The sequence below is a fragment of the Saccostrea echinata genome, unplaced genomic scaffold (assembly GCF_033153115.1).
Source record: "Saccostrea echinata isolate AGI-Se365-2 ecotype Australia unplaced genomic scaffold, CSIRO_AGI_Sech_v1 ptg000025l, whole genome shotgun sequence".
NCBI lineage: Eukaryota > Metazoa > Mollusca > Bivalvia > Ostreida > Ostreidae > Saccostrea > Saccostrea echinata.
The window spans coordinates 561,837-573,729 of NW_026889774.1; the positions used below are offsets into that span (position 1 = coordinate 561,837).

The following is an 11,893-nucleotide window of genomic DNA, read 5'->3' on the forward strand; positions in this document are numbered from 1 at the left end:
TAAATGTTGAACTCTGAATTCTACAGCAGACAGTTCTCTTGCGCCATATACATGTTTAGTTTTTCAGCTTTAACGTATGTTCATATCTTTTGCAGGAGTAGCAATAAACATGTCGGGAGGAAATGTTGTTCAAGGTTTGTACAGTTACAATGCTACAAGTGAAAAATGATTCCAACAAATCATTCTGCAAAAAGATGATTTTTCATATGGCGGTACTACATGTACTTTCCCATTTATATTTTTCATACCTATAGATCTGCTGAATATGGTTTCAGGCGCACGTGCTTACGCAGAGTGTTTACGTATGTATGATCTTGATCAGATTGAACGGGTAAAGAGTACCAAACCATTGATTTCTTCAATAAAGATAAATAAACTAGTTAAACCTATTAATCCTTTTTTCCCATTTAGATATGAGCACATTAATAACCATGTGGCATACAGCCCACCATGACAATGGTGTGTATAATTCTTTATAGGACCCTTCTTCGATTCAATTATATCCATAGCAGTCAATTATGTCCATAGCAGTATATTTTAAATATGAACATCAGTATATTAAAATCTTATGATTTTTTTTTATTCAAAGCTTTACAAACACTTTATGAGTATATTGTGGCACACATCAATGCCCCGAGTAAGCCATGCTGTATTCAAGGTAAATATATAATCTTGAAAAATACGGAAAAGTTGTGAATGTAATGTATTCATTTTTTAAAAATTCTCATTCTGAGGAAACATTCTAAGAGTCGCTTTAGAATTTTGTATTGTATTTGGTCTAAATAAATAAATTATAATTTATTTTTAGGTACTAGGAACTTATGGTACAAAACATAAGGCCAAACTTTGAAATCTTGTTCTAATATACAAAATCTCGCCTTATTTGTAAAATAAATGAAATTCAACCACACATTTTTCTCTAAACATACAATGTAGTTTGAACTATAGCCCCCTGTAAGTGAATGGTGGAATCAGACATTCAACATTAGAATGTGCATTGTTTAAAAATTAATATTAGATATATTACAAATGTGTGTAATGCTGTTTATAAAGGTAACTTCTTTGTTACCACAATTCGGCAAAATATATCGATAGGAGTATATTTCAATAAACTGTGATGTAAAAAATGGAAAACATACATAGCTTGAGAATTGCAAATTTACATTGGAATAATTACACTTTTCGACCTCGTAGAATCTGATTAGATACTAAAGGGCATGTTTTGAATATTCTTTAAACAGAGACAGGATACTCTTGGATCATGACTTGAACATTACGATTTTTTGGGGAAAAGCTTAAAAAATTGTTCACCTACGCCAAGCGCTCGGCACTTTGAAGTGAAAGTTGCGGGTCCTTCGGATGAGACCTGATAAATCGAGGCTACGTGTCATGGTAGGCGTTTGCACGATAAAGAACCCTTAGTGCTCAGTGGCCTTGAGTGCCGAGTAAAGGTCTAAAATTGAAGTCCTTCACCGGCATATGGTGACGTTTTATATGAGTGAAAAATTCTCGAATGGGACGTAAAACAAGATACAATCAATGAATCATTAAAAAATTATTCGCAGAATAAAATATGCAAACTTTTTTTTTTACAGTGAAGCTTTAAGAGCCCTCTATACACTGCACAATAAAGAGTTCTGATTTTCAGTTATTTTAGATAGAGTAATCTCTCCTCTGATCAGGAATTAAATTAATTGAAATGTGCAGATTATGACTTCAATTGTGATCAAATAAAGCATTCATAACATTTGAATAGACCAAAATGAATGGGTTGAAACCTTTATTTTCAGGTATTTTGCCCACTTAAGTCAACACCTGATTTCTGTACATCAGTATGTCATTGTCATTGAACATTTTTCCTGGGGGTAAATGCAAGGTACCCTATGGTGAAAATTGTAAATTAATTCAATATTTACATCTGTACACACTATAATTTTCTCAATGTCCAAAAAATCTTTTCCTCTAGTGTAGAGAGGGTCCTTAAGTGTGCTCAAACTAGAGTTGGCAAATCCAAGCTTGCATAAAGTAGTCCCTAAGTACAATACATGTGGAAGTTAAACTTCGATACTCATTGAGATAAGCCAAAAATTGCTTGAAAGGATAAGCTTAACCTTGCACACGGGCATACAGACGGATGGTTAGACGGAAAAAATCGTGATATCAGTTTTCATTCTCCATCACCACTACTATGTCATGAGTCATGAGGATGTACTTATTTATTTTGACTGTCTGGATCAGATGATGATGTTAGTTTACAGATGAATCTATAGTAAATATTTGTATTCAGAACAGAATGCCTTATGGTAAACAAGTGACCTTACACTCATGACCTTATCATGATAATTGCAGAATTCGTTACTAGCAACACATACATTGATTCATATTGACCATTGATCATTATCAAAGTGTAATATTATGTTGATATAAGGAATATATTCTTGCATAATGCACTTTTGTTTCATGCAATAGGTTTTATTTCTGACTCACTGGAAGCTTTTGATGGTGGAATGTGGTGGATCCCAAATAGTAAAGTCTTCATTATTTCTTTACTAAATCAGTCTGCAAAATTAAAATACTTTGATTATAAAAATACTACCTTCCATAAATTCTTAACTATTCATTAATCGAACACAGTGAGAAGAATGAAAGAGCGTATCGGCTACTGTGATCGACTTTGCAAGAAGTATCTCGTTTTCGTAATGGAAAGTAAGTTCACGCATACAATAAGAATTTCTTAAATTGAAATCAGATGGCAATTAACATCGGTAATTAAATGTTGCAAATACGTCGCTCTTTTTATGGGTTTAAACTACCTTAGCTTCAGCGGGAGTGCGTCGCGTACCACACCTCAATCATCATACTACTGCTCAAAGTCATCCACCATATACTAACAATAGATCAACTGTCAAGCCAACCACAACGGTCTCCACAACAACAGGACAAGCTTCAACAACAACCAAACAAACAGTCCAAAATACAACACTTACAGGTAAAGATGTTACAGCCATGACAACCTTACTGGCAAACTGTTTTATATATTAAGGCCTCATTTAAAACATTCCATTTTGAACAAAATATCATCCATACCATATGCATTCAACCTGAATCATTGTTGTAACTTAATGTAATTTTGCATAATTAAATAAAAACCAGCATAGCTTAAAAGTGTTTACTACATGTAGTTATAAATACGGAGGAGGTTTTAGAGGGTGTCACTACTTTTATAGCATGTTCTTGGTTTTAGGAAGGTACTTCTAGAGTTGAATTAGCTTATAATTGTTGCTATTACTGAACGTTGATGTTTACAAATTAGAACTATCTAAACACCCTCTGTTAAATATTCGAGCCTATTTCTTTCTTCAGAATAACATATTTAATTTTCAGTTTAAATAGAAACAACTTACTTTATAGAGATTTGAAAAATAACTATATTTAACTACACTGCATCGTCTCAAGCCACGGTTAGCATAAAGCTCTCCAGAATGGGAGGATCGTACATTTTGACCGTGGTTTGCGACGATGACCACACTGAAAAAGTGACATTTTGCTTGAAGTAATCATATGAGCTGATGAAATCCTACATTTAGTTCAAATTTGGTTAATATAAACCTTAATGACACGAGATTAACATGCAAATATTTACGTTTCCAATGTCTTTGTACGAGATTAAATTACAAATTGTAAAAATACTTTATTTCTACATAAATCTACTGGTTCATCGATAGGCGCGGTTAAAAAAAATCACGTGCGGGGCGGGACAAATAGAGACAGACGCGGGGCTATTAGCACGGGAATTTGCAGAATCAGAAGCATGTAAATATAAGGAATAACTGTCAGATTTTTTGGATTCATAACGATGATCAATCGATTGGCTTGCGTGATAATTTTATGCATAAACGCCAAAAGGGTGACACGAAACGCCGAAATGTCGGGTTTCTGCCGAAATGTAAGTAGAATGCACCGAAATGACTAATGAAATACTGCAATGACTGTGGATATTGATTGATACGGATACTAATACCCCACAAACATAAACTTTTTGAGGTCAATCCTTACCCCTAAGGTTTTAGAGCCCATTTTTCGGCGTTTATGCAAATTATCACGCAAGCCACTCGATTGATCACATCATGAATCCAAAAAATTAGACAGTTATTCCTTAAATTAAAACATTCTATATATCCAATATTACTTGCTCTTATTACCCAATAATCGGGGATTCTTGGGCAGTCTGTCAGGAAAATCTAATTTTTTTAACCCTATACAAAACTTTTGAACAGTTGGTGCTAGGGATTTAATATTAAATGAGCAGGGTTCTCCATAGGCTTTTAATGTGGCGGCCCCTCCTCAGTAAATTCTTTAGAGCCACATTTTAAAAAAAATCAGCGCCATAGTTTCGCCACAGTTAAAATGTTAGCACCACAGTAAGGTCGTCGTGGTCAGTACCATAAACATATATAAATCAAATGAACCTCAAAGTTATGTACAATCTTTCAGTTTCTACGGGTTAACTGTTAAATTACTCTGATTAGGTTCCATTGTTTCACTTGCACAATCAATTATCTTCTAGTCCTCGCTGGACACATGAATGAAAAGAGACAAGTCGGGTTTTTTTCACACTTCAAGGTAATTACAAATAAAATTTTAAATATCAATTAATCCATGCTTTCAATTAATAGCTCTACAGATAATTGCGTTGGCACTACGAGTCAAAACATGTCTATTGTTACTAATCATGTATTTTTGTAATATTGAAAATTAGCAATAAATTCACCAAAATATAACTTTTTGACTCTAAACTGCTAAAATATTTTTTTTAAATGATAAGTTTTAAGATACTTCAGTCTTCAGACTAACAAATATATAGATACACTATAAGCGTGTGTGACCTACCAGAATTTTCTCTGCCCTTCATAATGAACACTGGTGTATAATTTACATATATGCTAACTTTTGAAAAATTCCTTGGGGGAGATTGCGCGTAACGACATTTTTCAAAGTTCTAAATTCGACGCATTTTGTCGTGAAACTTAATATTTGTCTTTTTTTAAAATACCAATCTAATTCATTGTTGCACATATTATCTTTACCTCTTAAAGTGTTTTCTTCTCTATCAATTTCAACAGAAACACAATTTGAAATTTTAAAAAAATCATTTTTAAATCAACAATTATTTAATACAGAAATCAACATAACCCATCCTTGCCCTAAGCAATAAGATGTACATATACATTTTATTACATGAATGAAAAAAATGACAAAATTAAATTTTATTTACAAATAACCTAAAGCAAGTTATATGAATTTAGCTACTGTTGGTAAATTGGACATTTTTGTGAATCTACTTAAGACATACATGATACATCACAGACACATTTTTTTCATTAAAGTAATTAAGATGAGAATGGACAGTTCTTGTTATAACCAACACAGGCCTTCTTTGCTGTTTTGAGGAGGTCCTTTGAAAGTCTGAGGGTATGGCATTCCTGAGTATTATTAACTTTCACAGTCAGTAGTGCACATAGTGTGGAATTGTCAAGGTTAGATCTAGTGTCTGTTTGGATCTTTTTTAGCATTGAAAAAATCCTCTTACACTCAGCATTAGAATTAGGAATTGTCATCAGTGCCCTCACTATCCTTGACATCAGTAGAAACCTGGGGGTGTCGGTGATTTTGTTCCTCAAACCTGGGGGTGTCGGTGATTTTGTTCCTCAAATCTAATTGCCCCAGAATACATCAGTATTCTCTGAGAAACTGGGGAGGTCCATGGCAGGAGTGGTCTGGTAGTCCAGGAACTTCCTCTAATTGCACCCACTGGTCTTGAGGCACCATGAAGGAAATCTTCTGGTCAGCTGGTCTGTCAAGATAGATGGTGGTAAGTCTCCTCTGATTGAAGGATTAAGCAACTTCAGGCTAGAAACCACAGGGCCCTTAAAGGGGAAATTTGCCAGCATCTTTGAAGTCACTGCCTTATAGAACTTCCTAACAGACATAAAAAATCTGGAAAAAGTTGATGTCTGGATTTCATCAGCATGGTCTACAAGGTAAGCTCTGGTTGTCACCCCAATGGCAATAATGTTGTCTTGAAGTTTACAGTCAAAGTCTTGGAAAGGAACAGCTGTTAAGTCCTCAGCAGATTGAATGACTTTGGCATTAATGAATTTACCCATGAACGTCCTCAATTGAATGTTAAGTTCATCCTTCAGGGAGCCAATCCTGGACTCATCTGCCCGAAACATGGTGTTAAAATTGTTCAGGGGCTGAAGGATGAAGCTGAGGAAGTTAAAGTGTAGGTGCATTTCATGGTTGCTGAGATATGAGGCACAACGCTTCACTCGTCCTGGCTTTTCAACATCTTCATGAGAGTTGAAATAACTTTAAAGGGCCGGCCAGTGGAGTAGCAGACGGTCAACACACTTCTCCAAGCTGAGCCATCTAGTGCTGCAGTGCTTTAAGATTTTCATGGGCTCTGTGTCAGTAAAATCTAGGAACTCCTTGTATCGCTCCTTTGTGTTTGAACTGTGGTAAAAATGGAAGAAGACTTCCACCAGCAAGTCCTCAATAAGGAGGGCAAGGGCCTTCACACCAGCAGCTGCACATAGGTTAGCTAGGTGGCACACACATCCAAAGTCGAACACAGCTGGGGCCTTCTCTTTGATTCTGGTGACCACTGAGTTGTTCTTGCCAGTCATAACACAGCAATTGTCTGAAATAAAGGAGATCAGGTTGGACCACTGGATGTTGTCAATAAACACCTGCTGCAGTTGGTCAAAGATGTTTGCTGCAGTGCCAATGTTGCAGACAGGCATGGCATTTGGACCTGTCGGTGAAGTATCTCTCAAGGATGGCCAAGGACTTGTCACAGTTTTTGTCATTACTCTGATCTATGGCTAATGAGAAGGGGTTGGATTGCAACTGTTTGACAACTTCTTGATGCAGGGATGGGGCAAGGGAATGTTTGACAATCTGTGTTGTCTTGGTCCTTCCGCATGCAAACTTGGAGGCAATTTTGCTGTCTGTAAACATGGCCTTGCAGAGTTTAGTAAAGCAATTTGCAACCAGGAAAGGGATGTGCTCTGTCACAAAGTTGGAAAATAAAACTTCTGCACGCATGACATCTGAAAATTAAAATATTAAAATGCATAAATTTTACAGTAGATTTATTTGTGAACATAATTGTGCACAAAATATATTTTTATTTATTTCACATACTATTACTATACTAGTACTAATTATATACTTTAGTAGCAGTGAATAATTTTTTTCTAAAGATATTTTAAAAATTTTGCTTCACAGTGATATATAACATATATATATTTTAACTTCAAATCTTTTTTTTTTTTACTATTTTATAGTATAATTTGCAATTTTAAATTAAGAAAGACCTAAAGTTTTACCTTCGTCAGCTGAAGTCATGAAATTTTGTATAAGCCGAGTGTTGTTTTGAGATTTTCTACTGTTTTGATGGTCTACTTTCGATGCGTGCTTCATCAAATCATTTTTTCCACCATGATCTATCCTCCTACAGGTTTAGTTTGATTTCAATATAACTTGGTACACAGTCAAGTAAACTACACTAAGATACATAATTTGGTGCATCGGTTTTTGATTTCGATGCACAGTGTTGCCATGGTTACTAAAAATAGAAATTTCTGTGAAATTCCTTTAAAACGCTACTCCTCCTACAGTTTAAGTCTGATTTCAATATAACTTGGCACATAAGTAGACTACACTAAGATACATAATTTAGTGAATCGATTTTTGATTTCGATGAACGGTGTTGCCATGGTTTCTAAAAATAGAAATTTCTGTGAAATTCCTTTAAAACGCTACTTCTACAATTTAAGTCTGATTTCAGGATAACGTAGCACACAAGTAGACTGTACAATGATACATATTTTAGTGCATCGGTTTTTGATTTCGATTAATGGTGTTGCCATGGTTACTAAAAATAGAAATTTCTGTGAAATTCCTTTAAAACATTACTCCTCCTACAGTTTTGGTCTGATTTCAATCTAATTTGGCACACGATTGGAATACACTACGATACATAATATGCACTTCGGTTTTTGATTTCAGTGAATGGTTTTGTCATGGTTACTTAAAATAGAAATTTCTGTGAAATACTTTCAAAACGCTATTCCTCCTACAGTTTTTGTTTGATTTCAATATTACTTGGCACAGAAGTAGACTACATTAAGATACATAATTCTATTTATTGTTGCATGTTGCAAAGTTTCAAATCCAAGTGCTACTTTGTTATACGTACACAACAGTAGAGCTACAGTCTCATCAGAGACTTCTGTTTTTTTTTTTTGTTTTTTTTTTGTCGCTCGCTTCGGACATTATATCTGACTTTATTAAGCATTCAACCGCCTAAAGAATTGGATTTATTAATTAAACATATATTTAACCCCAACTCTGGTTACTTTGTTTACCTTTCAATGGTTCCAGACGGCCATCCTTCGCCTTGAAATGGCATCGTTTAAAAAAAAAAATCGCCTTCTGACAGCCATTTATACCTATTGGCGAGATCTCGGTATTTTGTTACGTGATAAAGGGGCATAACTCGCGTTTCACGTGTTTACCTTCACAACAATCGGCAATTGATTCGATTTCGGTCTCTATCTTAACAAATAAACACTGAATACTATTTTTACGAGTTCACTTATTTAGTTTAGACATTAATCGACGACACAGGCGTTTAATCACGCATACTTTCTGTCATTTGTATAGTTTTATATGCTAATCTGAAAATGTACACACCGTCTTTTTACATAAGATACGGATGCTGTTCATGTGATAGACATACAACTATGACGTAATGCACAATAATTGAACGAGCATGCCGTCATGGATCCAAACAAGTGCTTAAATTGTGAGCAACCATTTCAAACTAAGAAGAAAGGTTTTTTAAAGAAAATCAATTTCAAAACTGTCCATACCCTTAATCAAGCTCAATGACACTAGACCAAAAAATCGCTCTTCCTTTAACACCGTCACAAAAGTTTATGTGTAATGACTGTGCATCATTGACACTTAAAATTTGTAAACATGACATAAAGATTGATTGATTGATTGTTATTGTTTAACGCCAAGTCGGCAATATTTCAGCCATATTTCGGCGATTAAGTTTATGTTCCGGGTTGAAAGTTTTTTGGGTTTCCCTGGCGGCCCCTAATGAGTCTACATGACATAAAGAAGAACTCTACTTCCATTAAACCAGAAGAATTAAATGTAGAAAGAAAATTCAGCTTTACTCCTGAGAAAAGAAAATGCCTGACTTCTACCCCAGTCTGTGCGACTTCTACCCTAGTAAAATCTATTAAATTTAAAAACTTTTAAGAAAGAGGGGTTCAAAGATAAAGTGTGCAGGTACACCAAAGATTCACACTATGACTATGTCTTGAGAATTTTGATAAACAAAAGCAATCGCGTAAGGGATGCATTAATGAATGTTCTAAGGCACATGATTAAGAAGGCGGTGAAAGATGTTAACATTCCATCCCTCAAGATCCCATCAAGTGTAAAGTCTTTACAGGAGTTTCAATGGCAAGGAGTTATGCGAGAAGCAAGTCATAGTATGCCCCTTTTGACAGGACTTTTGCAAGGATCATTGTCATGTTGTTGGAACAAAAATGCTGACATGTAAGTTAATAATTTGAACATGTTGCATAGACCAAAAATAAAGAGGGTACGGTATGTACTAATACCTAAATTATACTACAAAAAATACGCATGTGAAAGAAAGGTTTATCAGCAAATTAATGATAACAGGATTTTTTGTTTAATACTTGACCCTTGTAATTAACTTGTTAATTTGGGACATTGAAGTAAAACTTAGGACCTGTTGCTCTATTACTTGCAGGTTTGAGAGTTAAAATTTTGCATACTTTGGCTTTTTTTTTTTTACAACAGCATTAAATTGTGATCATAATTTGTACATAAAGATAAAAAGTATATTTTTATAATATAGAAAATATGGTATTTTCATATTTCTATTCCTCTCTGACTTTTTATACTTGTGGAGCATTATACAATTTATGTATGTCCTATACCTCAGTACTTAAAATATTACAGAGATGACTAAGGTTATGTTGGTTCACTTGTACCAGTCCTAGGATTTCTTATGGGAACCATTTTGCATTTCCACAATCCCAAAAAGTACAAGCTTCTCCAGACTATTAAATCTGTTGAAATGTACAGATCTGGATGCAACCAAAAGGTATTACAATGTAATTATTTATTGTTCTATAATCATTAAATTTTGAAAAAAATAAATAAAAGAAAATCGAATCGATTGCCGATTGTTGTGAAGGTAAACACGTGAAACGCGAGTTAGAGTTATGCCCCTTTATCACATGACAAAATACCGAGATCTCGCCAATAGGTATACATGGCTGTCAGAAGGCGAATTTTTTAAAACGATGACATTCCAAGGCGAAGGATGGCCTCTGGAACCATTAAAAGGTAAACAAAGTAAACAGAGTTGGGGTAAAATATGTTTAATGAATAAATCCAATTCTTTAGGCGTAGAGAAATCGAAGGCTTTTACAACGCTTGGATCTGTAGCTCTCTGGTTTGTCTATCTGAATGTTTTCAACCAGAGAGCTAAAGATCTGCAGCTAAAGTACGTATGTGTTTAAAGGGGGGTGTCCGTTTTCACAGTATGCATATATTTTGGAAACATCCAAATTTTCAATTAATTGTTTTTACTGAATTTATCAATCATTTTGCCACATATTTAATGTCATTTTTTGTATTAAACTATTGTTTTATATGGGCTATGTGTTTTCAATTTATTTCAGGATTCCGAAATCACCGCGAATATTTGCACTTCGCGTAAGTCTTGCGCTTCAGTTAAATTTGATATGATGGAGAACCCTGAAACATGAAAATGTATATTTTTTGTGAGACCTTTTTGCGAGTTGATACCATGGACAACATTTTTTGTCTCATGACTTTCACCATTTAGTTTGACCTATTTTGAAAAATGTTGAAAAAAAACCCCGGTTTTTGCTAGGACTTTCCTATTTCACACTTATATTCCATGTCACGAGAGCACAATTTTGATACCATCGTTGTTTATTTCAAGACCTTTACCTTGGAGTTGACGTAATTTTGAAAACACTGACCTAGGCCATGAGCTGCAATACTGGGGCATCAATGATTCACAAAGACATCTTGTTTTAAACCTAGGTACCCGTTGTCCTTCCTGCGACAGAAATCTTAACTGCGTTTGGTCTTACGTTTGCAAGGCGACACAAAGCTGCTTAGTGCGTTCGTTCCCAGGATACCCATTTTCTACTCACTGTGCTGAGGCAAGTTTCATTGAAATCCGTTCTTCAAGAAATTTGTTTTATATATCGTATCAAAGGAATTTTTATTACTTCAAATGGAGTATTACTTACCATTACTGTTTTTATTTACAGAGACAAGACTGTTTACTTATGAAGCAACTTGCTTCAAGTGGAGAAATATACTGTTGTGACGATGAATCTTGCGTACACAAGATTTTAGGAGTGTGAGACGATGTAACTAAAAGAGAATAAAATGTTCGATTTCTTTCACGTAGTAACACATTACTTTTTTTCACAAAAAGGCCTCTGCTTCTTACTGTCAACTGAGCAATTTTCCACACAATTATCATTTTATTTTTTAAGCTTTCAATATCCATACCATTTTATAGATGTGTAATGCTCATTATCTATCACATTGTTTTTCAATCAATTGCCTGTTAAATTGAAACAAGCCTGAATATGTCCATCTCACTTGACATTTTAAGTTTTCCAGGATCAATCAAGGGTGTTTGGGGATTTACACCGGGTTTTATTCCATACACCCTGAGACCGAAGGCCCTGGATAACGAATTTATTTCCTATGTTCCCAAATAATT

The 11,893-nt window shown here is 34.7% G+C and overlaps 1 protein-coding gene across 1 annotated transcript; it reads left to right on the forward strand.

Moving 5' to 3' along the window:
- Positions 1-109: 109 nt before the first annotated feature.
- Positions 110-11,525, forward strand: LOC133192394 (uncharacterized). The gene is made up of 7 exons (XM_061328406.1): positions 110-134; positions 590-658; positions 2,470-2,526; positions 2,635-2,706; positions 2,819-2,989; positions 11,197-11,318; positions 11,430-11,525. The coding sequence occupies exons 1-7, from the start codon at positions 110-112 to the stop codon at positions 11,523-11,525; spliced, it is 612 nt and encodes a 203-aa protein (XP_061184390.1).
- The last annotated feature ends 368 nt before the right edge of the window (positions 11,526-11,893 follow it).

Coding starts and splice junctions, on each gene's coding strand:
- LOC133192394 (XM_061328406.1), top strand. CDS start 110: ATGTCGGGAGGAAATGTTGTTCAAG. Junction 659..2,469: donor TAAGCCATGCTGTATTCAAG/GTAAATATATAA, acceptor TTCATGCAATAG/GTTTTATTTCTGACTCACTG. Junction 11,319..11,429: donor TTTCTACTCACTGTGCTGAG/GCAAGTTTCATT, acceptor TTTTATTTACAG/AGACAAGACTGTTTACTTAT.